At 50.4% G+C, this 26892-nt stretch overlaps 1 protein-coding gene across 6 annotated transcripts in view; it reads right to left on the minus strand.

Annotated features, from left to right (window-relative positions):
- The window catches only part of NOD2 (nucleotide binding oligomerization domain containing 2), a 36232-nt gene extending 10771 nt beyond the window's left edge, over nucleotides 1-25461 (minus strand). The window contains exons 1-7 of one of the 6 annotated variants that reach the window (XM_077898462.1): nucleotides 25354-25461; nucleotides 19113-19579; nucleotides 11523-11628; nucleotides 7189-9004; nucleotides 2775-2858; nucleotides 2474-2557; nucleotides 97-180 (exon numbers count right to left, since the gene is read on the minus strand). In XM_077898462.1, the coding sequence (XP_077754588.1) occupies nucleotides 97-180; nucleotides 2474-2557; nucleotides 2775-2858; nucleotides 7189-9004; nucleotides 11523-11628; nucleotides 19113-19571 (2633 nt within the window). In that variant the 5' untranslated portion in view covers nucleotides 19572-19579; nucleotides 25354-25461. Of the gene's footprint in view, nucleotides 1-96; nucleotides 181-2473; nucleotides 2558-2774; nucleotides 2859-7188; nucleotides 9005-11522; nucleotides 11629-13870; nucleotides 13971-19112; nucleotides 19580-25353 lie in introns of those variants that run through there. The other 5 variants (XM_077898465.1, XM_077898463.1, XM_077898467.1 and 2 more) reach the window with 5 other exon arrangements.
- Nucleotides 25462-26892: the final 1431 nt, after the last annotated feature.

Below are 26892 nucleotides of genomic sequence, written 5' to 3' on the forward strand. Positions count from 1 at the left end.
CCCTGACTCTGGGGAACTTCCAGCTGAAACATTTCACCCACCTCTACATCCCCCAACCTCCCCATGCGGGTCTCTCTGCCCCAGAATCCAACCTACCCCAAGAACTGCAAGGAGGTGTTGGCTCTGAGCCCCTCAGCCAGCGCCTGGGCTCCTGCGGCAGTGATACGGTTATTCCCCAGCCTGGAAGGGAAGGCAGGAGACCAAGTCAGTGAGGCACAGGGAGATGTGAGTGCCCAGAAAGCCCGGGGCTGGTGATGGTGGGAAAGTGTGTCCCAGACACAGAAACACGGAGAAAAGCTTTGAGGACCTCTCTGTAGGATGCAGGAGCCTATTCTCTCCCTCCTGCCCGCCCAACAGGCTCAGTGTGTGCTCTTCTAGTCCTGCTTGGGGGAACCTCCTCAGTAATGATTCCTGCTCCCGCTACTTCATTTCCCGGTTGCAAAGGGAAAGAAGTGGGGAAATCTATTTTGCAAAGCCCCGTGACAGGTACAGGCAGGAGGCAAATAGGCAGGTGTCTCAGGAGGTGGTTTCCCCAGGGGATGGAGGGTGAGTCACTCGCACACCTTTTCCTCCTGTGTCAGCCACCAGCTAGTGCTAGGCTTTAGCTCCGCTGAAGCTTTCCTGGGCCCCCCACTGGTGCGAGGAGCATTCTCCTGTTCCAAAAGAGGGCAGGCCCACCACTGGGAGAGGGGAGGGGATCCTGCTGAGCCAGAGCTGGAAGCAGGAGGCTCCAACCACATCCAGATACCTCAGAGAGTTTCAGAGAGCTCCCCAGAACTCTTACAGCCCCAGGCTTCCTGGAATGGATAACACGAAATTTCCTCTCTTTAGAGAACTTTCAGATCCTTAAAGCTACTCTAACTCACAATGTTGTAGGGCAGGTCCCCTTCGAGAAGGAATGTGGTGGCCTCTCATACCTCTGACCACACAGGCCATGTAACCAAGGGCCCCTGCTGCCGTGCTGGGAAACACAAGGTCGCCTCTGTCTGGAGGCCAGCTTCCCACAGGTGGCTCCAGCCAGCGACAGGGAGACTCAAGATGCTGCTGGGCCAACTTGTCTGGAACTCGCCGCCATCCGTGCTCTCAGAACTGTACTGAAGGCCATGATGCTTCCTCCCAGCCATCCCTGCTTCCCTCTCCCCCTCACTTAGGGTGAAACCTGCCCAGCAGCCCGCTGACGCTCCCAGCCTCCCCCAGCGCCCTCCCCCAGTGCCCCTCATAACCATCTTCCCCAACAAATTTCTTGTGCATCTAATCCCTCTTCAGAGGTCTGAACTCCTGTTGGACAAACATACTGAGAACTTGCTTGATTATCCACCATCTTTTAGCCACTGCGCTCCCAACATAAAGCACTGACTCCATTGTGCCAGCTTTCTATGCAGGTTATTAACTCATTTAATCATCACAACAACCTATGAGGACGCTGTAATTACTATCTGCATTTTGCGGAGGGGAAATAGAGTCACAGACACCGGGCTGACCCACGGTCACACAGCAAATGAATCTCAGGGACCTTAGACCCAAACCTCGATTGGTCTGGCCCCAGAGCCCCATGCTCTCAACGATCCTGCTATGCTCGTCCAAAACGCAGGCCTCAAGTTCTGAGTGTGGCACCTTCTCACTACCACACAGTCCTCTCTGGGCACAGCCGCTCTCAAGATTCTGAGTCTGGGGGAAGTGAGCAGGTGGTGGTGGCAGAAGCGGGTCCTTTGTACAGCGTGGCACCTCTGGGGTTGGCTGTAGCAGCTCTGCCTGAGATGTGCTACGTGGTTAGCAATGCAAAAACGGCAGCTCCTATCCCCAAACCCAGCCCAGCAGGTAGAAAGAATGGATGAAAGCAAGTGTTCGCTTTGCCTTCTCTCACTGCCACATAAATCCAGGAGACAAGATGATCCCAGGGTTAGAGAGAGACACACACACACACACACACAGAGGCCAGGCCAAGCCAGGGCCCAGCAGGAGAAGTGCCGTAATGGTGTCAGATAGGAGATTCCAGTTGAGCCAGGAGGACCAGGAGCAGCAGAAACGCAGGCTGGGCAGACTGGAGTACAAAGCTGGCACCCACCAAGCGGTGAAAGGACCATCTGAGAGCTTTTCGGGGACTGGCTGCCACTGCTGCGGTGGCAGGTGACTGCTGCATGCCTACACCCATAGCACCTGCTCAGTGTACATCAGGGAGCTCAGTAACCCCAGAGAGCTTGTGACACTTAGACACCGGGAAGGAAAAGGTCCTGGAGACCCTCTTCAACCCTGGGGGCTAAAGCCCAAAGGGCAGGCAGCCCTCAGCAGAGCCAGTCCAGAGTCTGCTGGGATGTCAGAGCACTGGCACAACCCTGCTCCAGGGAGATGCCGGCCCCATATGCAGCCAGGAGATGGCGAGTCCAGTAGAGGCCAAGCCAGGGCCCAGACCAGACCAAGCTGCCTCAGCTGCGCAGAAGACAGCTTCCAGGGAAAAGGAAAGCCCCGGGCTCACCTCAAAGCCAGGAAGTTCTGCTTGCATGCAAGGAGCCTCGCCATGGAGTGTGCACAGCCATCGGTCAATTTGTTGTTGAACAGCCTGGAAAGTTCCGAAAGAGAGGAGCCATGGAGACAGAGCACAGCAGTCAGTGACCACCCGAGCCCAGGGTAGCCGGGTCCCTCAGCACAGGAACTGCCCGTACCTCCGACCCTGCAAACATCCCCAGCCCAGCTCAAAGCTGCTGCCCAAGTGGCATGACCTGGAGAGTGGCTGGGGGGACGCAAGGCCCAATGTCTGCAGTCCCAGCCCGACTTACGCTAACTTCTGCAGCTGCTCGCAGTGCAGAGCATGCTCGATGAGCTTACAGATGCCTCGGTCTGAGATATTGTTATCTCGCAAGCTGAAAAAACACAAAATAAATAAATCTGAAAGTGGAGCTGATGGGAGAAAAATCAAATAAACAAGGCCCCCCCCAAAGAGACTTTCACTCATGCCCTAAGTGCCAGCATCTGTGTGTTTGGAAAACACCTCAAGGACTGGGCACCTCAGAAAAAGAGGAGACACCCCCATCCCTGGTCAGAGTGCTGATGTCATGCCCTAGGTGGGGGACAGCTCAGCCAGCAGGGGCCCAGAGCTCCTGCTAGAGAACACTGGCATCCTCGGGGGTCACTGACCTACTCTGAGGCACTGTTTCCAATTTTTAACACAGAGTGGATCACCATAGCAGCCTCACAGAAGGTTCCAAGGTGGGATGGTGTTTTGGGAACTAGCCAGTACGCCCGCCCCCTTGGGTGGGGATGGTGGGTACCTGATGGTAGACCAGTTAGATAAGAGTGGCCAAGACTCTGGAAAACCAGCATGTGGGCTGTGGTCAATGACGTCCTGCTGTCCAGCACTTCACCCCAGTGACGTCACTCCCACAGGCAGACCCTGCCCAGCACTCTTCTCCCAGACACACCTGATCACAAGATCTTCAGAAAGCATCTCTAAAATACAGATTCTCGGGCAGCCTGGGTGGCTCAGTGGTTTAGTGCTGCCTTCAGCCCAGGGCGTGATCCTGGAGACCCGGGATCGAGTCCCACGTTGGGCTCCCTGCATGGAGCCTGCTTCTCCCTCTGCCTGTCTCTCTCTCTCTCTCTCTGTGTGTCTCTCATGAATAAGTAAATAAAAATCTTTTTAAAAGATTTTTAAAAAATACAGATTCTCAGGCCTCTGCCCTGGAGCTGGCAATTCTGTATGTGTGGGGCGGGGCCCGGGGATCTGTGTATATTACCAGTTGTGCCCCGGATTCCTCATTTGCAGGACATCAGGAAGACCCTAACTTAAAGCTTAACAACGTGGGCTCTGGAGTCCCTCAGTGGAAATTCTGGTCTTTAGCAGCCCCTTCCCAGCTATTTGCTGCTCCCTTCATCTGTAGAAAGGAGGGGATGGTCTTTCCAACCCCACCTGGCTCTGGAGAGTAAGATTTAAAGAGCCAGTGCACAGAAAGCCCTGAGAGCACCTGGCAAAGGTAAAAGCTACCTGGAATCACGACTGCTCACATGCATGGAGCACCTGCTGTGTGGACACTAGACTTAGGGACTTCTCGATAGTAAAGATATTTAGTCCTCACAAAAGCCCATCACATAGGTACTATTATGATGTCTATTAAAGGGAGGAAATTGAGGCACAGAGAAGTGAAGTGGCCGCACCAAGGTTGCACAGCGCCTAAAGCATCTGGCCTGGGAGGTCTGGCTCCAAAGCCCACCCCGAAGCACGGCACATCTGATGCCTCTCCCCCAAGGCCTTCTACGGGCTTCGAGAGCTGTGATTTTCAGGCTGCAGGTCAGCGACCGGTAGGCGGGTCAGGAAACCGACTCTGAAGGTGCTAGCAGCTTTTTTTAGAAGGGAAAAAGAACAGTGGATGGCATCATGCATCAGGGTTTACGCAGCAAAGTCATTCTGTGAAGCTTCTGTTTCAGTTTTAGATGCCTGTGTGCCCGCTTGTACCTTCTCTCTCACGCTGGGTCACAGTCAAAACATTCTGAAAGCGAACACCCTAGAGTCAGAGCCAGGGCCTGAAGAAACCTGTATGGGGGCACTTTGTAGACAGGTTTCCTGGGGGCTGAGGGTTTCTGTTGGCATGGAAACATTTCAAGTGGGAGAGGCAGTATGGCTCTAGGGCAGAAGAGCCCCCCTTGCTAGTCTCTGTCTCTGTCTCTCTCTCTTTCTCTCTCTCTCTTACACACACACACACACACACACACACACACACACACAGGAAATGCCCAAGCAGCAAGCTACGAGTCATTTCCCCTCCCTCCCACTGCTGGCAATTTCGGTATAGAGAGCTCAAGGCCTTCTGTCGCTCATGGAAAATCAAGCTGGTTCCCACAAACTTCCCCAGACCCAGGGACTGAGGATCCCTGGGGACAGGCCCTAGAATCTGCATTTCTACAAGCTCCTTTGCACCTATAGGCCAAGCACAGGAAGCAGACCATCCTCTGAAAATAGAGACAGACCTCGAGCCCCTCCCCCAAACAACCCTCAGCCACATCCTGAGAGTGACCTGGGCTTTTCTGAGGAGAGGGGGTCCATTCATTCTAGGGATGGACTGGTCTGTAAGGATCACCCAGGCCAGTGGTTCCTGACCTCTTGGGGCTCGAGGACCCCTTTGGGAACAACAGGTCCACTATTCAGAGAAACCCATGTTCATATTAATGTCAGGAAAATGTCTCACAGACAGGTCTCAGGCTTCCTGAGTGAAAATATGGTGTTTTGTCCTTCCTGGGGAAATAGAGTATGGTGCAGGCCATCTTCTGTTTGCCAGGCCAGATCCACTTTCCCCTCTCTACCTGGATCTCTGTCCTGAGCGGGTGATGCCCATGGACTACAGCAGAAGGCATCCTGCACCCTGGCCCACTGTTGGGTGGTCAAGGCAAGAGCAGGAAGGGGAGGCAGGACCAGGGTTTATTCCCACACTCTCCCAGCCTTCTGCAGTCTCAGTTCCTATCAGGCAACCTTCTCCACACCTGCCCCCCAGCTCTGCCCCTCTAGGCCTAAGGAGAGTGATAGCCCTCTTCCCACCCCCACACCACAGTCACTGGCCCCAGGACCCTGCACTGTCCCTTCTCGCTCTTCCTTACTACTGCCGAAGCCTCTGTAAACAGTCCCTTTACTGAACTCTCTGCAAATCACCCAACTTAAATGTGTCAACTATTTCCTCTGGATATTTTCATAACATATATTATTTATAATATCCACATTAACTATATGAAATATGCTACATGTTATTATTACATTATATCTATAAACTTACAGCCATGGGCCTTACAAAAGGGATAACACAGGCCATCACAGTTTCTAATAGATACGCATATGTTTGGGGCGTCTGGATGACTCAGTGGTTGAGCATCTGCCTTTGGCTCAGGTCATGATCCCGGGTTGCTGGGATCGAGTCCCGCATTGGGCTCCCTGCATGGAGCCTGCTTCTCCCTCCGCCTACGTCTCTGCCTCTCTCTCTCTCTCTGTCTCTCATGAATAAATAAATAAAATCTTAAAAAAAAAAGATATGCATATGTTTGTTCCAAAGAGAAAAAGAAACCTTGCTGCTCCACCCCAAGAAGCTATACCATCCTAATATATTCAAGGAGAGGCTTGTTTCTTGTTGAGGGCCAAGTAAGGGATAAACCAAAAGCCCCAGAAGGCTGGGAGTAGATTTTAACTTTAAGTGACCCCTTCTGCTTTCTGAGGTTTTAAATGGGGAGGAGGACATCCCCCTTTCAAGGCAGGAAGGGAAGCTGAGGAGCCTGAAACATGCTGGCTGCTAGACCCTCTGTGGCCCAAGACGTGGAGAGACCTCCACAGATGCTGGAACAGATGTTCCAAAGAGGGGAACCTCACACCTTCAGATGCAGTGCTAGAAGCAGTACAGGTGACGGCAAAACCTCATGTGGATGCCACACTGCACGAGGGATGAAAGGGTAGGTGCAAGTCTGCAGCTGCTTTCTAGCTCTTGCATCCTGACATTCTCATCTCATTGGGATTTTAAAATCTCTCATGGGACACAAGTCACCTTTAAATTTGGGGTGGTTCCTAACACGCACACACATATTTGCACAAAACTCTGCACGTCACTTCAAGGTCCTCATCGAGCTTGAAACCTAGCCACAGGCAGGTTGCTGGTGGGAACAAGGACCTGGCACCAGAAAGATATATGTTAATCCCAGGTCTGCCATTTCCTGTGTCACTCTAGACCAGTTACTTTGTTTCTCTGGGCCTCAAACGAGGATCACGGGGAGAATAACGTCCCTGCCAATGGCCCAGGGCGTGTGCAGAGATTAAAGGGATTAATTTCAGGTGCCTGGGTGACTCAGTCGGTTAAGCAACTGCCTTGGGCTCAGGTTGTGATCCCAGGGTCCTGGTATTGAGTCCCACATCAGGCTCCCTGCTCCATCTCTGCCTCCCCGCCCGCCCGCCCCCCCTTGAACGAATATTTTTTTTAAAATCTTTAAAAATAAAAAAATAAAGGGATTAATTCCAGGAAGTGTGTTACACAGCACCTGACACACAGGACACTCAATAAACCTGGCTGTCACTATGGCCATGAAGCTAAGGCCCAGACCAGGGAAGGGGTGGCAGCGGGGCTGGCTCCAGGCCGAGACCCCAGGAACCCAGCACCGTGCTCCCACCACACACCTCAGTGCCGGCCTGCCCACCACACCCCACCAGCACTGCCCTGCGACACTCACTAAAGAGCCTTGCAGACACTGAGGCACGGCAGCAGCTGCTCCACGCCAATGTCACCAACAGAGTTGTGGTCCAGCTGCAGGGCCACAGGCCGCCGGAGGTGCCGCAGCACAAAGGCCAGGGCAGCGCACTCGGGGGGGCCCACGCCGCAGAACGTCAGCTTCAGGTGCCCCACCGTTAGCCCACGCACCGCCTCCCGGGCCAGCCGCTCCTCCTGCATCTCGTACAGGCTCCGGATGAGCCAGAGGAAGCCGGGCATGGCATGCATGCTCTTGGCCTCCCCTGGCACAGCTGGTGGGATGGAGCGGAAGTGCTGGTGGAGGCTGCGGGACAGACAGCCCTGGGCCCGGCCCTGGAGCCGCAGCAGGGCCTCCTCATTGGCCTGGCACTCAGCCAGCAGGCCCCGGTGCTCCCGGGACAGCAGCCCCGCCAGGAAGGCTGCCGTGATCTGGAGGTTGTGCGGCTCAGCCTCCTGCAGCAAAGCTGCCAAGCTGCCCTCCTTGTGCTCTGAGCGCGGCACGCACGTTGTAGGCAGAAGCCTGGCCAGCAGCGAGCTGCGCGGCCCATGACAAATGAAGAGTTGTCTAAGCAAGGACGGTGACACGTCAGTGCTGAGCACAAGGTACAGGGCTGCAAAAAAACACTGGAAGGTGATGTGCAGGAATTCCAGGGGGGTGGTGCTCCCAGGCCCCACGCTCTTGGCATGCACCAGGAAGCCAAGAGAAATGTCCTCATCATCAATGTGTGCTGCCTGGAGCTGCTTGGCGGAGAACACGTAGCAGCACATGCCCAGACCCCAGAGAGCCAGCCGGCCCAGGTGCAGGAGGGTGGGGAGCCTGCCTCGAAGCAAGCGGGATCCCAGACTGTGGGGGACAGAGTCTGGCGGGGAGGCATGCAGCAGAAAATGCTGCAGGATCAGCAGGTACATGTCCGTGGAGGTCTTTGGGGACCCCCCGCCATGCAACAACAGCTCCTGGTGGCATTTGGACACCATCCATGAGACAACAGGAAGGTGGCACAAACCATGCAGGGCTGAGGTCGTTTTGAGCAGGCGGATGAGGCGGTCGGCCACCCCTGGCTCACGGTGGCACTTCCTCAGGTACAGCTCAATGCCCTCTTCTGAGAAGCCCTTCAGGTTGATTTCCAAGCGCAGGTACTTCCTGAGTAATGCCGACACTGCATCAGGACGGCTGGTCAACACCTTGCGGGCATTCTTTAGCAAGTTGCCCTGCAGAAGGTTGAACAGCAGATTCTGGACAGATGTGGGGTCGGTCGGAGAGCAGTGACGCTCATGATCTGAGAACCTGAACCTGAACTCATCAAAGCCATCGAAGGTTAAGAGGACACGGTTGGGGTGGTCAAGGAGGAACTGAAAGACTTCCTGTTGGCCAAAGTCAGGCCAACAGCAGTGTTCAAAGAGCAGCATCTGCACAGAGAGCGGCTTTGCCACGCACTGCAGCTGCCGACAGCTGAATGGGAAGACAAAGAGAAATTCCTGGAAGTCGCGCCCTGAAGCCCACAGCAGGTGCATTCGCTGCAGCAATGTGCTCTTACCACTGCCCGCCTCACCCACCACCAGCACAGTGTCTGCATCTTCATTGAGGTGGCCACAGGTACTGAAGAGTTCCTCCAGGCTTAGGGTAGCAGGGCTCTTCTGCGGGGACCTGGCCAGACCCATTTCTGTTCGGATCTCCAGAACATTCTCTGTATATATTTCCTCCAGGCAAAGATTCTCTGCCCCATCATAGGTGCTCAGAAAGCGAGACTGAGAAGATATCGTGGTCCTCAGCTTGGACATGTACTTCTTACATGCGGCATCTGGAAGACCGAAGAAGAGGCCAATGAGGTAGGATGGTGAGCAAGACGGGACCTGAGGGGGCTGCATGGGGAAATGTGATCTTAGGCATGGAGAGAAGAGCCAGTGCATGCGAGTTCTGGCTCTCCACTTATAAGCTATAACATTCCTAAGCCTGGGATTCCCCACTGTGAAGTGGAAAAATGGTGGTCTCTACATGGATCAATTAAGATAATTCATGTCAAGTGCTTCATTCAGTGTTTAGGCATTTAGATTAAATGTTAGCTAGTGGTATTATTATTACTACTGACATCAAGAACAGCTGTAAATTAGAAGGAGCACCAGGCTAGGATCAGAAGACCTGCATGCCAATGCCCATCTCACCATACTGGTTAGATGACCTTAGGTAAAGCCACTTCACCACTCAACCTCAACTGTGTCTTTCTAAAGAAAAACAGAAGGTGTGAAAGCCTAGCATCCCAGTTTCTGAAGTCAGATATGCCTGGGTTTGAAAGCTGGCTCTGTCATTAGCCTGCACAAGTCACTCATTTCCTTTCCTTCCTACTTACTTAGCTCCAAAATTGGGGACAATCCATACCTTGAAAAGACTGTTACAGAAAGACATGAGATAAAATAGAATTTAGAAGAATGTCTGACGTGGTAAACTCTCAAAAGATGGTATTTATTATCATGATTACTAACACGTTTGGTAGGCACAACAGCAGCGCCATGTCTTAATCCTCAGGATCCATGAATATGTTACCTTACTTGCAAAAAAAGGGACTAGATAGATGTGATTAAGCTAAAGAGACAGGGACATTATCCTGGATGATCCAGGTCGACCTAGCCCTGTTTGGTCTCAGGATCACCAGGGTGCCAGGGTCAAGCACTTGGACAAGAGTCCTGCATCCAGATTCACTTCCCCATCTCCTTCGTGTAACCCTCGGCAACCTTCTTGCACTCAGGGTGTGTCCACAGGGCTGCTGTTTTTTCTTTACCATCCTAATAACCAATGTGAGCAAACCACTTTCTGTGTCAGGGTTCAGTTCCCCTTTTAAGGAATGGGGAAGTGGTAGTCCAGAGCCCCCAGGGTGGGGGGGGGAACCTTAGAGCATCATGGCCTCACTGTTTCCAAACAAATATTCAAAACTAACAAGTAATTCTCACAGAGCACACAACATCCCAAAGCTATATTTATGGTCATCCAAAGCACCTGCCCTGTGTTTGTGTTTCATCTTCTGTTCTCAGAGCTGATGATTATCACTGCTCTTAATGCCCTCTGGAGATACCAGGAGCCCTGAATGGATACCATAAAATATAGACTTTCCTTTCTAATACCCTGAGTTCTAATGCAGGTTTTCCAGACACCACCACCAATATAAAATTCTCAAAAAAAAAAAAAAAAAGTCTCTCTCATTTTAAAAACAGGCACACGTCAATTGTCAATTTTGGAATGGTCACCCTGGGGAATCTGACACCGTGTCATAGAGTTACAACACATGAAAGCTGGCTGTGCTTGATGATGTCAACAGCAAACTTTAACCAAGGGCCAACCCAAGCGCTGTGCTCTGTGCTGCGGAGCCCCTGCTGGGACACTGACGTCTGTGCTCTATTCTCAGGGAGGTGGTGCACACCAAAGTGCCAAGCACTGGCTTCTAGCCATCCTTCCCACAGGCATGCTTGCTGCCCAGAGGGTAGAGCCCAGGGTGGTAAATCTACCTGCCAGCACCACCCACAACTCGGGGGGGTGCCCACTGCCAATAAGCAATCCCTACAAAGATGTAGGAGTGAGATATGCCAGGCTTGCGCCTTCTCTTGACAACTGACAATCTCTTCTCCCAAGAAAAGGAAAGCAGCAGTGGAGACAGTATAAAACCAGATCCATCCTCCCACCTCGTTGCCCACCCTCCTTGCCCCAGTTTCCACTGTAAAGTGGAAAAAAATGACACCGATTTGTCAAGGTTGCCACAAAGGACAGATATCGTGAATAAAGCACCTGGCAGGATGCCTGCAATGTTCTAGCTGTGGTATCCAAGCCCCCACCACCACCACCTCACACGATTCCTGGGTTGGGTTGCTGACCATGTGCAATGAGAGATACCACATTATCTAAATCCATTTGGTCCTGGAGTTTCTGATAGTGAGTAGCTAAATTACAGAAATCAAGAGATAACAACCCTATCTCAAAAGTGGATCCTTTTCAGGACAGATAATAAGAGTTTGGCTAGCGAGGAACAGCTGTATTAGCTTCAGTGCGCAGTCGGCTCCAGTTATCACTGTGCAGCTCAGGAAGTCATAAAAGCTAACCCTAATATTACACATGGTAATCCTTTCAATCCTCCCAATAGCCCAGTGAGTCAGTGGTGCCGTTATCCTTGAAATCAGGAAACTAAGTCTTAGGGAGGCTTGAACAGCCCGTAAGTGAAATTCTAATGGATGCATCTTGCTCTGGAGTTTTGCTCTTCACTGTGAATCCCTATAGCCTTTCTTCCCCTTTCTGATGAACTGAGAACATATATATGCATATATATATATATATACCTTCAGAAGGCATGGCCAACGGGACTGGCAATTCCTGAACATGTCGTAGAAGGAAGGCAGCCAACCCATTTGCCTTCACTGTGGCAAGATCGAGGAGCCTCCTTGCCTATGGGGAGATCAAGAGTCAGTATCTTTCCAGAAAAGCTGGTGGAGATGAAGTGGGAAGGTTTCTACCGATTACTACAATTTCATCTCCCTTCCACCACAACAAAAGGACAGAAAAACACCCAAACAGCAAGATGAGTTTGAAGAAGTCACCATGGTGTTGCGTGGTACACACCTACCTGGTCTGGCTCCCACTGAAACAGGAAGAAAAAAAGACATAAATCTATAAACCTGCAAGGATAGAAAAAACAATGCTGGATGCTAGAAATCGTTTGGAAGAGAGATGATTTCATGGAGCCCTAAGGCTTAAAATACCAGCACGAGTCTCACATTTTCACATTTTCATCTCCAATCTGAACAGTTGCCCTTGAAACTTGGACATACACATCTAAAACTGCCTACCCACCATCGCTACTTAGATGTCCCCTAATCACCTCCCACTTAACGTACCCAAAACCAAACTCATAATCTACACCCAGCCCTCAACTTGCAGCCTTCCTCCTTCCAGTTAATGTCAACTCCACCCTCCACCCTTCCACTTGCTCAGAATCACCCTTGAAGTCTTTCCTCTGCGATCCACCAACAAATCCTGTTGGCTTGAACACATTTTCAGAACAGCACAATAGAAGGATAATGCAAGACACAAAAACCAGAGATGTATTTGTAATTTTGAGTCTTCTAGTAGCCATATTTTTAAAGTAAAAAATAAATGAAATCAATTTTAATCATATACTTTATTTAGCCCAAAAGCCAGAATATGACCATTTCAACAGGTAACCAGTATTAAAAAATGAGATATTTTACATTATTTCTTTCATATTAAGTCTTTGGGAGAGAATCCCATGTGGACCAGCCACATTTCAAGTGCTGAAGAGCCACATGTGGCCAGTGTCTACCATACTCAATGCACAGCTAGAGAGCCCTGCCACTTCTTGTCACCTCCTCTATGCCACCATCCAAGCCAGTATCATTGCTCACCTGGAAAATAGCAAAGGCTGCCTAATTGGTGTCCCTGCTTCTGTCTCTGTCCCCATAATCTATTCTCAACACTGCAGGCAGAATGTTATTCTTCAAAAATAAAAGCCAGATCATACCTCCCCTGTGTACAAATGGCCCAACACCTCCCTTATTTTCTCAGAGCAAAAAGCCAAGTTCAACAGTAAGGCTCCAAACAGACAAAAGTACTGTCTGTGACCATCAGGATTCTGCTTAGCTTCTCTGACCTCACATCCTATTGCTCTTCCCCAACTCATTCTACTCAGAACACCAGCCTTGGGTTCTCTGGAAATATCAAGCATGCTCCCACTTCTGGGCCTTTGCTGAGGCTGTCCCCTCCTCAATGCCGCCTGGAATGCCCTTCCTCCAGCGATCCACATGACCCATTCCCTCACCTCCTTTAAGCCTTTGCTTAAATATCACCTACTTGAGAACTCCCTGACTACTCTACTTAAAATTGTGATCGCTACCTCTACCTCCTATAACTTTCAACCCCCAAATCCACTCTACTTATTTTCTACAGCACACGTTGTCACCTTCCAATGTACTCTGTCATTTGCTTCCTTTTGCTTATTGTCCACCTTCAGGACAAGGATATTTGTCTGTTTTGTTCACTGATATACCCTCAACACCTAGAAGACTGCACGGCACAGAGCATGCATTCAAGGACTTATAAATGAATGAATAGTAATAGAAGAGCCCAGAAAACCAAATCCTAAACCAACAAATGGGCAGGCTGAAAACCACATAATATAATCTCATAATCTATAAAGATCTTTGGAATTAAGAGCATCGGGTACCTCCAGAACCAAAGGGGATGATTAAATTAAGGAGGGCTGAGTCAAAGTGGTTTATAATACAGATCTCTGGTTCCCTTTACCCATTCCAAGCCAACAGCAACTGTCCCTGTGCTGCCATGGCAAAGTGTGGAGATTTGTATCCCGGAAAGGCTAAAACAGGGTCCCTGGACTGGGAGGCACCAAGCATAGTAAAAGCAGTGAGTGTCATTCCCCAAAAGAAGGTTTAAATGACCATGTGCAAAATGAGTGCTGAACACAGAGACCTCTCCCCACCACTACCACCACCCAGCCCTCTTACTCACTGGGCTCCTGCAACTTTGGCAATCAGACCTTTACCTCCAGGCTGAAGGTCTGTGAAGTCTGCACTGGTCACTTGACCGACCTAGGAGACAAATACCCTTACTTCCCGAAATGTATACATTCAAACTCAAGGTAGACAAGTTTTACCTGAGGCTCTGAGTTCCAGTAAGTTTCAGAGAGTCTATTTCAGTCATGAGCAGCCAACTAAGGATGGTCATATGCCCAAAGAAAGCATCTATATGGAAAACTGAGGACAAATAAGTGAGGAAGGGGAAAGCAACTTGTAAGATAAAAAGGTTATGCAAGGTAGAAAAAAATCTGCCCTCCACTTACAAACAAACAATACTGTATCAGTGTGGTCCTTAAGTAAGAAAAGAAATTGCATCCATAAAACAAGAACAGAATGCTATAATAAGAAACATTTAAAAACAGCTCTTGGTGGGATGCCTGGGTGGCTCAGTGGTTGAAAGTCTGACTTTGCTCAGGGTGTGATCCTAGGGTTCTAGAATCGAGTCCCACCATTGGCTCCCCATAGAGAGCCTGCTTCTCTCCCTGCCTGTGTCTCTGCCTCTCTGTGTGTGTCTCTCATGAATAAAAACATAAAATATTTTCTAAAAATAGTTATTAGAAATTAAAAGTGATAGAAAATATGAAAAATGCAAGGGTTTAAAGATTACGTTGAAGATGTTATAGACGAAGTAATGCAAAAAAGACAACAGAGATAAAAAATGGACGAGAAAGAGAAGAAAATTAGGGAACCAGTCCAGGAGTCCTAAAATTCAAATAGTTGTTTCATAAAGAGAAAAAAGAGAAAAGAGAAAGAAATCACCAATAGAGTAATCAAAAATTTCCAGAACACAAGAGAATCTGATTTTTCAGATTGAAAGCACCCCTCAAGTGCCCAGTACAATGGAAAAACATTAAAGCACATCACTGTGACATTTCAGAATGTTAGGGGGCCAGAAGAAAATTTCACAAGTTTCCAGAAAGAGTTAGAAAAAGAGTTTTGGAATTCTAGCAATTCTTCCATGGAAGAAGGTAGTTAAGGGAGTAATCATCTCAAAATTCTGAAGGAAAATGATGACCAATCTAGAATTTTATACCCAGCCAAACAACTGATCAAATATGAGGAAACTTTTAGCTTAAAATTTTAGCTCCAACATACTCATTTTACAGTATGAGGGAGATATTATCTTCCAGAATAGAACAACAAATCAAGAAAAAGGACGACATATCACTCAGGATAGAGGAAAACCAATGTAAGAGAACTATGAAGGGAGGGGCACCTGGTTGGCTCAGTTGGTTAAGCATCTGCCTTCAGCTCAAGTCTTGATCCCAGGCTCCTGAGATTAAGCCCAACATCAGGCTCTCTCCTTAGCAGGGAGCCTGTTTCTCCCTCTCCCTGCCACTCCTCCTGCTTGTTCTCTCTGTCAAATAAATAAAATCTTGTGAAAAAAAAAAAAAGGATTATGAAGGGAAATCTCAGTATGTTTGCTCTATTATAAGAGGGCTGTCAGTCGAGGTGGACTGGAGCAAAGTGACTCAAGACTCAGACAAGGGCAAATATTTCCTAGATATCCAGGTAGACCTGGCTCTAATATTTATCTATATTTGGCTTGTCTGTACCACAGGTTAATATCATTCTTTCTCTCAATCCCTGTGGCCTAGGTCAGCTGAGGACACCCATTTCATCCCACAGAAGTGTTTGACCTTGCCCTATTCCTGGGAGTTTGGAGAGCCTTTGACAAGCTTACAACTGAATATACAGAGCGGCCCGTTTCCTCTGACTGTATTCCTGCTGGACATCCGGCCCCTGACTCATACTCACTGTACCAGATCCTCCAGCTATAGTGAATACTCTATTTCTCAGGACTCACTCAATAACCCTGCCCACTGACTTCCCAGCATGAGCCCTTATAAAGCCTCCAAAAGGTAAAGCCAAGACCAACTCCCTGAGGCCCTGTTCAGCTTCCCTGCTCCCCAGAGCCTGCATCCAAGAAAGATTGGTAGGACCACCCTTTCCTGCCACCATTATGCTAGTGCTTGCAAGAAGCTTTTAAAAACAAAACACATTGTTTGGAAAATTATTGCATAAGGTGGTAAAACTATGATGAGAAGCAAAGAAATGACTGAACACAAAGGTCAGGCTAGTGGTGGCAATGGAGAAAAGTACTAGTAACATTCTATGTGTTCGTGTGAGTGATGGGAACATGTTTATACCACAACATAGGAAATTTTACATTTTTCTGCAGGCATGCTACATTTCCCAAGTTAAAGGTGTTAGAGGGAATATTGGAAGAGTCAAGCAATTCAGTCTGATACCTGGCCCTAACAACTTCAGCAGGTGCAGGAAACAGAAGGGCAGCTGGTTTTATTAGCCTTAGGTTTGTTAGCAACCCTTACACCACCTGTGAGAGTTCGCCACATGAATCCCCACATTTCATGTCAGAAAGAGAAGATCATTCATTCACTCTGGAGACAATCAGGCCTGGATTCAAACTCTAGCTGGGCCACCTCCCAGATGGGTGGTTTGTTCATTGTTAAGAAACAGGATAGCCAACACTACACCCTTAGAAGGTCGTGGTATGGCTTAGAGATAACTGTAAAGGGCTACGGCAGTGCCTGGCATGTGGCAGGCACTCACTCAGTAAATAGCAACAGTGGGGATTTTAGGGATATAGTTCTTCAACTTGCATTTTGTTGCATTCCACAGCATTTTTAAATCCCCAATTTCCAATCCATGACAACCACCTCTTTATAGGAGATTACAAGGTCAGTTTATGAGAGCAAACAAAGCAGTTCCGGGTTGGGGGGATATGTTAGTTGGACATACCACAAGGGCCACCCACACTAAATCAGAAATTCAGCCACTGAAGGAAAGCCATCAAGTTAGAGAACCACAGGATGCCAGAGAACCATACAATACCTCAAAAAAGGCTCAGAGACAGCTGGATTCCAAAAACGTAAACCTCAGCCAGCCCAGTCCCTTTGTAAACCCCTGCAACCTTCAGATCTACTGCCTACCACATGCTCTGCTCACAGCCCCAGGCATTGGCACTTCTGCTATCCACTGGACCTTTATTTTTTTTTAAGATTTTATTTATTTATTCATGAGAGACACAGAGAGGCAGAGATACAAGCAGAAGGAGAAGCAGGCTCCCCGTGGGGAGCCCGATGTGGGACTTGATCCCAGGAACCCAGGATCACACCCTGAGCTGAAGGCAGATGCTCAACCACTGAGCCACCCAGGTGCCCCCCACCCAGCCCTTTCTTAAGATGGAGTCTTATCTCATGGAAATGCAACCTTTCTTCTTTCCTAATATAAGTATTTAAGGTTACAAATTTTCCTCTATGTTCCCTACTCTAGTTGTATGCCATAAATTCTTATAAATCAGATTCTCATTCCTGTTTGGTTCTGAATATTTTCTGATTTCCTTTATGATTTCTTCTTTGGCCTATGCGTTACTCTATTTTCTTGTTTCATTAATCCAAATACCTCTTCTGTGCATGCCCTATCGCCCCTAGGCCTGAGGCTGCCTTCCCTAAACTGCTCAGAGCATCCAGACCAGACCACACTGTTGAGCACTTGATCAAAGATGACAAGACACAATCCTTAACCTTCCCATATGGGCTGATTTGATCTCCACAACAGATCACAAAAGACATCAGGGTAGGTGTAACAGCTAGTATGTTTTCTGTAATCCCCACAGGGCCAGGCTCAAGGAGCTGGTGCTCAGGGTAGAACTGTAAGCTTCCTGTGCACTAATGAGTAACAAAGGGGACCACATCACGTGTGCTCTATAAATACCCAACCACCTCGAGTCAGCTTTAAAACAGCCTTGAGGACACACTAGCTTATTCTGTCTCAAGGTAGACTCACCTAAACACCAAATACATTTTTTAATAGACAAATAAAAACTAGAAAGTCCCCCAGTCCAGCCCATCCTAACACTGCCATTTAATTCCAATTCATTCATTCACTCATTCATTCAATAACTGATGTGTTTCATTAACAAGTATTTATTAACTTAAAAAAAAACAAAAAACAAGTATTTATTGAGTGCCTATTTATTGAGCACAAGAAACTTTAAGAGCTTGGTACACGGTAGGTATCTCAATAGATTCTGACCTACGGGCACCTGGGTGGCTCAGTCAGTTAAGCATCTTCCTTCAGCTCAGGTCATGATCTCAGGGTCCTGGTATCAAGCTCCACATCAGGCTCCCTGCTCAGCAGGGAGTCTGCTTCTCCTTCTCCCTCTGCCCCCTGCCCTGCTTCTGTTTATTCTCTCTCTCTCTCAAATAAATACTCTTTTAAAAACATGAAAATAAATAAATAGATTCTGACTGAATAAATGAATGAATAAATTAACAGTGAATGAGTCAAGGTACTGGGTCCAACAGGGCACTTTCATGCCATCAAACCACTTTTCTGGGCACCAGTTCTCCAATATATAAAGTGGAATGTCAGTGACTGTTTCATCTTATCACAGAGCCCTGTGGATGGCTGTTTGGGCTAAAATTAATAAAGAGTTTCAAAACCACCCAACAGACACTTTCCTGGTCTCATGGAATGGCATTTTTAGAGGGAGTTATACCCCAACTCTGAAATGTCTATGAGCCAATCCAAGTTCGTATCAAAAATCCAAGACATACATTTAAACATTAGTTCATGGTATACTAATTATTAATGATTAATAAATAAATGTTAAGTTATCTATTAAAAACAATGTAATAGGGCAGCCCTGGTGGCTCAACGGTTTAGCCTGGGTTCAGCCCAGGGTGTTATCCTGGAGACTTGGGATCGAGTCCCACGTCAGGCTCCCTGCATGGAGCCTGCTTCTCCCTCTGCCTCTCTCTCTCTCTCGCTCTCTCTCTCTCTCTGTGTGTGTGTGTGTGTTCTAATAAATAAATAAAATCTTTAAAAAAAGAAAAAAAATAAAAATAAAAACAATGTAATAATTATTTACGGAATACAAATACAATTTAATCTGTTGAGCTGTTAATTTAAGACGCCAAAAAGCATACAAATACAGAATATCATTGATAACACAACTGATGGTGGCCAATGGGAATGTGAACGAGTGGTTCCTCTGTGCTAGACACTGTTGTTTTACATGAATCAACCCCCTGACTCCTCCCAAGAACCTTACTGATGTTTCACAGATGAGAAAAAGAGACAGGGGACATTAAGGAGGGAGATTTTCCATAGAGAAGCCCCAAAGTCACAGAGAGCAGACCCTGAACAACTTGTATCTGCCAGTTATCTTGTTAGGGGGAATGCCATCACCTCTGTCTCCCCATGGGGCTGACTCCCCAAAAACAAACCAGTCTTGGTGACTAAGCACCTTTTTCCCGTGAATTCTGATTACCCAAGACAGAAGTGCCTTACCCGCTGGGAGGATGTGAAGATGGGCAACCTGATTTCATCACGTTCGTACTGGCTGATGAAACCCTGCTCCCACGCCAGATTCAGCACATCCTCCACGTGGCTGTAGAGTCTCCTGACGATGGCTGGCCGGTGACTCTGCAGGTCACGGGCTGGGTGGGGCGAGTGGGGGTCCCAGCAGCTGGAAAGCTCTAGAGCCTGGCAGTCAGTCTGGGCCTCCCGGACAGCTGCGACCAGCTGTTCACAGCCCCAAGTGCCCTTATTCCAGACGGTGTCCAGGAGGCGCCTGGCCAAGTAGGAGAGGGGCTGCCCCAGGAGGCTGAGGCCCTCGTAGTCTTCCCAGGAGAGGACTTCCCAGGAAAGCAGCCAGTCCAGGATGCTCTCGAAGCCCTCCAGGGACCCCGAGACCAGGAGCCCCACCAGCTGGCTCCTCTGAGTTTGGAAAGCCTCCTGTGTGCACATTTCATAACCTGGGGAGGAGAGTGTGGTCAGTGCCGGACCCAGGGAGGACCCAGGGAGGTAGATGAGTGCAGTGCCCAGAGAAAGTGAAAGCAGGCAGGGGCAGTGGAGGGGGGTGAGTAACAAGTCAGCCCCACCCCAAGTCTGAAGAGGCCATGGATCTACTGGGACATTCCCCAGTCCAAGCTCCTCATTGTATGATGTTCAGACTGAGGCCCACAGAAGGCAAGAAATTGGCTCGGGGACAGCCCCGGTGGTGCAGCGGTTTAGCGCCGCCTGCAGCCCCGGGCGTGATCCTGGGGACTCGGGATCGAGTCCTGCGTCGGGCTTCCTGCATGGAGCCTGCTTCTCCCTCTGCCTGTGTCTCTGACTCTCTCTGTGTCTCAATAAATAAATAAAATCTTAAAAAAAAAAAAAAAAAAAAAGAAAGAAAGAAATTGGCTTGAGCTCCCACAGAGAGTTTGAAGTGGCCAGGAATTCAATCAAGGCTCCTGGTTTCCACATCCGCACTTCATCCCTGGCTTACAAAGGCTTATTAGTAAGGCTTGAGCTGATAGTCGGGGCAGTGTCTCCCAAAGGATCTGGAAACTAACTCTCTTTGGGACCTCATGAGAGGGCTCCCCACTGCTGGTTAGATTCAGGCTGATGGCCATGTGCTTTCCTGTAACAGCTGAAGCATCTGCAACGTGCTGGCCCCATTCTAAGTGCTTCCACATGAGAATTCATTCAACCCTCCCAACCACTCTGAAATAGGTACTAGGTCAGTCCCATTTTACAGATGAAGAAACCAAGGCACAGAGAGGCCAAGTGACTTGTACAAGGGTTCTCAGCCAGATGAGGTGGAGCCGGGGTTTGAGCCCAAGCAGTGCGATTCCAGAATGCATGCCCGTAATTCCCCCATATTTGGGTTCCCCCACAGGGGCCCCAAGCCCATGCCTGCTAGGGTAACCCCCTGCGACCCCCAAGGGCAGACCAGATCATTGCTATAAAGATGTCAACCCAGGTGAAGCAAAAATCAGAGTGCACCCTAAGTCATTTCAAAGCTCAAGGGAGCACAGACCCCAATTGTCACTACCTCCTTCCCAACAGCCCCCAGGCCCACACTTCCCTCTCACTCCCTCACCACTAGAGCTTACATGCTGTCACCTCTGTCATTGGCTTGCTCTAGGCTCAGCTTTCAGACTCTGGGCTCTGGGAGTTTGAGGGGAAGGGATTTCTGCAAGCTCGAAGCCCCAGGAGGGTCCCCAAGCAGGACAGAAAATCTCTCAGCAGAGTCCCTTCTGCAACTGTCATAGGACCCAGGGAGGTGAACAAGTGCAGTGCCCAGAGAAAGTGAAAGCAAAAAGGAAAAAAAAAAAAAGAGGAACACCTCCTTCTTTTTATAAAATACGGACACACTGAAATACTCAAGGGAGCAGATGCCAAGGCGCTTGGAGATTTTGCATCTCTCCTATTTGCTGTTTATGTGTCTCTCCCCCTTCTTGGCCCAAGTAGAAGCCTGGGTCTTACTCATCCTGGCATCCCTAAGCTTGGCACAGGGCTGAGCCTCAGGGAGGCATGGTGGGAATGCTCATGAATCAAAAATCCACCAAGGAAAGGGAGGGGCTAGAACATTCTGTGCCTGCCCTCATGTGCCAGCCAAAGGAAGTGAAAGGAGACATCTCCGACTCAGACTGCTGCCAGCACTCAGGATGGAAGCCTTGGGCTGGCCAGGTGAGGAGACAAAGGCAAGGCAAGGTCGCCTGTATGTCAGGCAGCTTATGAGGGCATCCCCGATGCAGAGGCTGCTCTAAGGCAGTTCTCTCTGGCCAAGCAGGCCTCCGCCCTGTGCCCACTGTCAGGCAGAGGAGTCAGGAGGGTAGATATGGGGAGGGGGAGAGGAGAGAACAGGTAGGAAAGCTCTGGACTTGGCCCTGGCATGGCTCTTGGCTCTGGAAACCCCAGCCCCCCTGCAATCCCCACCCAGGACCTGGGGAAAAGAGCCACCAGCCCCTCCCTCTGGGAACAGCCCAGATATGAGGTGGGCGCTCTCCCTCTGACCCAAAGCCTGGAGGGCATGTGTGTGGCCGAAGTTAGCATGAGACTACACAACACCTACACCTCTCACCCAGAGGATGCCTGAGGATGGACCGCTGCCCCCTCTCTAGGGAGAACCTAGACCACCCTCTCCCCCTGCAAAGATCATTAGGCTGGAGTGGGGGAGGCACAGCCAAGTCACCTGTGGGCAGGCCTTGAGCAGGACGGCAAAGGCCGAGAGGCACGGGACTGGCAGGTCTAGGTTTGCCCACAGGCTCCACCTTCCGGGGAAGTCCCCAAAGGATGGTCTGGAAGCCAGAGTTGGCCAAGCTACTGTGCAGAACTAGGAAATTTTCATCAGTTCTGGTGCAAAGCCTGGTGCATCACTGTGACCTGCACCGAGAGACGCCCTGGACCTGAGACATGCCCTCAGCTGTGCTCACCCACAAGGGGCCACACTGTGAGTAAGGAGGGGCCCTTCCCAAACACACCGAGTCTAGAGTAGCCGACACATGCTCGAGCCACACACACCCAACAAGTGACATCAAGGATCTGTGGAGCCTTAAGGGTTGGTGCTCTGTCCCCCCACCAGCAGCTGGAAAGTCCCAGCTCTTCCCCTGGCCTCCTTCCAGAAACCTCAGAGCAGGAAAAATCCTCAAGGACAAAGTTGGTCTGACCCCTGTCTCTGAGCTGGCATTATCCTTTCTTAGTCTAAACACCCAGGGGGAGAACCTGGCCTCGCTGCGGTCTTCAAACAAACAGCTTGGGAAGTCCTTCATCATGTCTAACTTAAGTTTCTCCTGCTATAGCTTCAATTGGGAATGAGAGAAAACAGATGACCAATCATCCCCTATTTCATAAATGTTGTCTCTAAAATCCTGCTTCCTGCCCCCTTATCACCTGTTCAGATCTCCCCTCTTCAGATTGACTAAATCAGTCCATATCCACTGTCTTCTTCTCTACTTGAGTTACAACTTTGGAGTCCACACAGCCTTCTCTCCTTGAGGAAGGTGAAGCCTATGCCAAGAATGAAGCATGAAACAGAGTCAAGTGGAAGGGGGCAACCCACATGGGCCCTCCCTTACTCCAGAGCCCAGGCACTGGATCCATCCCTGTGCCTCTTCCATTCCCCCTCCTTCCCTGAGCTTTTCTCTGGGAGACCGTTTCCCACCAGCACACAGACTGGACTGTCTCCATCAGGAGAGCAGAGCCCTCTCTTCCTCTGGCAGCTCCAACTCCAATTCTCTGACTGCCTTCATGGCAGGACTCCTCAATTCCTCCCTGCCATCCCCTCCAGGCGTGTCCCCCTGGGGGGTCCCCCATACTGCACTTATCTCAGCTGGGTTCTCAGCCCAGGACTAGCTGGGTCTGCCAAAAACTTCTCTTAGAACGGCTCCCCCCCCCCCCGAACCACTCCCCTCACTGCCGTAGGGGGCACCCCAACTCTGATTCCTCCGCCCATCCCAGGGGCTGCTCCTTCTGTCTCCTTGGCTGGTTCCTGATGCTGGGAGCCACAGAGCTCCTGGGTTGGGTCTCTCTCCTCCATACCACCCTCTCCCCTAAGGGAGTCCACCTGCTCTTACAGCTCTAAATGCCAGCCCCAAATTTTACTTCCTGCTCCAACCTCCCCACTAAACTTTCCCAACTGCTTACTAGGCATCTTCCTGTGGACACCTAATGGGCACTCAAACATAACAAGCATAAACCAGCAGTCCAGATCTTCCCCCTAACAGCTCCCATTTCAGGAGAGGCCAGCTCCAAACTTTCAGAGTCTCAGGCCAAAAACCTTCAAAGTCATCCCTGACTCCACCTCTCATATCCAAATCCTCCCAACCCTACCTTCAAATTACACCCCAAATCGGAAAATCCGATATTTTCCCACAGCCTCTATGCCATGGGTGCAAGCTCCCAGGGTCCCTCCTCAGAATGACAACAGTGACCCCATCTCTGCCCCCCGCCACCTTCTGCCCTGACCTCCCTACAGTGTGACTTCGTCAGCTAACTCCTGAGTCAGAGCAGGTGACTCCTCTCTTCAAACTCCTCAGTGGCTCTCACTGCACTCAGAGTACAAAGCCAAGTCCTCACAGCCACCTTCAAGGCCCCATGCAATGGATCCCCACCTTCCCACCCCTTACCTCTCTGCACTCATCTCCTACTAACCCTTCATGGGCTCCTCATCCACCCTGCTCCAGCTACACAGACCTCCTCCTTGTTCCCAGAACAAGCTGGACCTGCTCCCACCAGGCATGCCCCTGCCTGAGGGCCTTTGTACATGCTCTGTGCTCTTCCCTCTAGGGATGCACTGTCCTTCCCCTCAGATACTCACATAACTTACTTTTCACCTCCTCCAAGGCTTTGTTCAGTTGTCACCACCTCCAAGAGGCCCTCCCTGACCATGCTATATAAAACTGCAATACCCAACCCCAGCCCTCACCCTCCTTTCCTGCTTTGTTCTTCTCCACAGAATTTCTCACTGCCTGAGAGATCATGTGTATACTTTAAATTTGATTGCTGTCCTATTCCTGCCTAGCATATGAACTCCATTAAGGCAGGAAGTTTTGTCTAATTATTTATTACTATAGCCTGATGTCTCTCAACTAGTGTATCGATAAAGATCATTTGAATGAATAAAAGAATAAATTTACTCTGCATGGCTCCAGAAGGCAGAACAGAGCAGTGGAACAGAGTAGTGGAAATCTGCAAGCTGCTGATTTTAGATGAATGTGACGAGCTGCAGGACAATGAACAGGTACCCTGTAAGTCACCATCACCGAGCATATATACGCAGCAGAGGGATCCTGCACCAGGTGGGAGGTGGGTGGACTGGATAGGGTCCCCTCCAGCCTCAGATCCCTGACCGGCAAAGGGGATCTGAGCAACGAACAAACTTAAGAGGCAGAGAGATTGGGACAGGAGAACAGAGGCAATGGGAGTGTCACTCTGGTCTTCACCAAGGGGACAGGGGACATGGAGACAAGAACAGCCCAGAGGGAGACTGATGCCACACAAGGGAGAAGCAAGAGCAGGCATACAGCCAGGAGGCCCCCGTGGGAGAGGAAGATTCGGGGAGGCTTTTTAGTTTTCTAGAAAGCAAATAGGACCAGATGGCTGCTCCTCAACAGGAGGACCAAAGGCGAGGGAAGAAGGCACAGCGAATGCGCGGCTGGGCAGGCCCTGGTGTTGGCCAGTGTGGGAAGGGACGGGGATACCCACCAAGGGAGGGAAGGACGCAGGAGGTCCCCCTAAGTCTTAACAGGGTTAGAGATCATCCACGCACTCTCTCGCCTATTCCCCCCCCATTTGCAGGCATGATGAAGACGGGGAAACTGAGGCCCAGAGAGAGGAGGAGCCTCGACTGAGTGCAGCCTCCTCTAAGAACTGAATTCTCATTCCCAGGCCAGCCTCGTGCCTCAGGACTTCTCATCCTTCAGCCTCTCCCTCCAAATCCGTCGGGATCACCTCTCTCCAAACCTCAAAGGCTGGGGGGCAGAGGGCAGGAAGTTCTGCTCACACCCCTAAATCTCCTCTGTAGCCCCTGCCCGCGGGAGGAGGGGGTCCGCTACCTCGCGGCTCCCGCCCCCCTTTCCTACTACCTTCTATTTAGACCCCGGGACTCCCAAAGGGAAAACCAAGGGATCCCCTCCCCCAAGCCCGGCGCCCGGGACGGCTCCAAAGCCAAGTGTCTGGGACTGGGGCGGGGGGGGGGGGCAGCTCCCCTCGGCGCCTAGGCCCTCCCCGGCCCCCGTGCTGGGTACAGGAGGGCACTCACCGCACAGTCAATTGCGCCCCAATTCCTCCGCTCCGTCTGGCCCCAAATATCCTGGCTCCGACTCTCACTCAGAATCCGCTCAGACCCCGCCCCTCCGGCCCGGGCGCCCCGCCCCCGCGCTCTGCGCGCCCACGCACCCCCGCGTGGGCCTCAGCCCCGCCCGCGCACCGCGCCCACCCACCCCGCCCAGCGGGCCACGCCCCTCCGGCCCGGGCGCCCCGCCCCCGCGCCCTGCCCACCCAGTGGGCCCCAAACCTCGGCCCGGGCGCCCCGCGCTGTGCCCACCCTCCCCAGCCTGGCGGGCCACGCCCCTCCGGCCCGGGCGCCCCGCCCCTGCGCAGCGGGCCTCACGCCCCGGGTCAGGGCGCCCTACCCTCGCCCGCACCTGGGCAGCCGAGGAGCCTGGTTAGGACGGGCAGGCACAGGCCCGGGAGGCCCGCTAATAGGACCTGGGCCAAGTGTGACCCACTTTTAACGAGCCACCTTTCTGGTGGAGGGAACCAGAGAGTCTCTCAGGGCAAGCCCCCCGCTGGAGACACACACGCCCCAGACGTCCTGTGGAAGGAAAAGCTAAGAAAGCTGTGGGAGCAGGTGTTAACCCTGGGCCCTCTGACAGCAGTAAGTCCATAGTCATCTAAGGCCTTAATACTGTGAAGTCCCAGAACAGTGTTTTCCAGAGTGTGATGGGTTTCATATTTGGTGAGAGTGGACAGGGCGTTTAAAGTTCCTCTTTTTTTCCTTTTTCTTGCAAGCCTTCTGTTTAAGTTGAAGCAAGCCCTCTCTGTGTGGAACTAATGGGCCTTGAGCCTCTCTCTAACACTGCCGGGTCTACTTGGCTCTGCCGCAGTGTCTAACTAGAATCTAACAGCACTGTTTTGTTTCCATTAAGCTAAATTTATTTTATTTTATGGTTTCCAATTCTCCTGAGCAAGTGACACCGGTTTTCCACTGAAGGTATTAATAGAAATGTTCCTTCTAAAACACTGGTATTTGGAAATTTTTTCATGTAAAGGAAAATAACTGACATTTTTACGTGATGCTTATTATGTGCCAGGTTTTACCTACATTTGCCCAATTAATCTCAGCTACAGGGCATTGGCTATCATTATTTAAAATTTATAGATGAAACTGAGGCACAGAAAAAGTTATCTATCTAGTGACAGCAGAGCCAGGATTTGCCCTCAGGCATCCGGCACCAAAGTTCTGGCTCTCACCACTACCCGCCTTGCCTCCAGGTAAATACCTGCACTGATGGTGCACAGTAGCCCAGGTTGGGGAATGCTGAGTTAAAAGAACTGTATCTACCCCGGGGAGATCATTCCAGGTGGTGCACAGATCTATCTACAGGACTGTTCACCACTATCTTATCTGTAAGAGTGAAAAGCTGGGAGCCTAATGCCAGCTAATAGCAGATTACTTAGGAACATTGCCAGAGTAACTAAACCTGGAAGTGAACTGACTCATCTTCTCTTACACCCTATATCCAACCTGGGAGCACATTTTCCAGCTTGACCTTCAATACAGATCCAGAATGCAGTC

This window comes from Canis aureus, chromosome 5, assembly GCF_053574225.1.
Source record: "Canis aureus isolate CA01 chromosome 5, VMU_Caureus_v.1.0, whole genome shotgun sequence".
Taxonomy (NCBI): domain Eukaryota; kingdom Metazoa; phylum Chordata; class Mammalia; order Carnivora; family Canidae; genus Canis; species Canis aureus.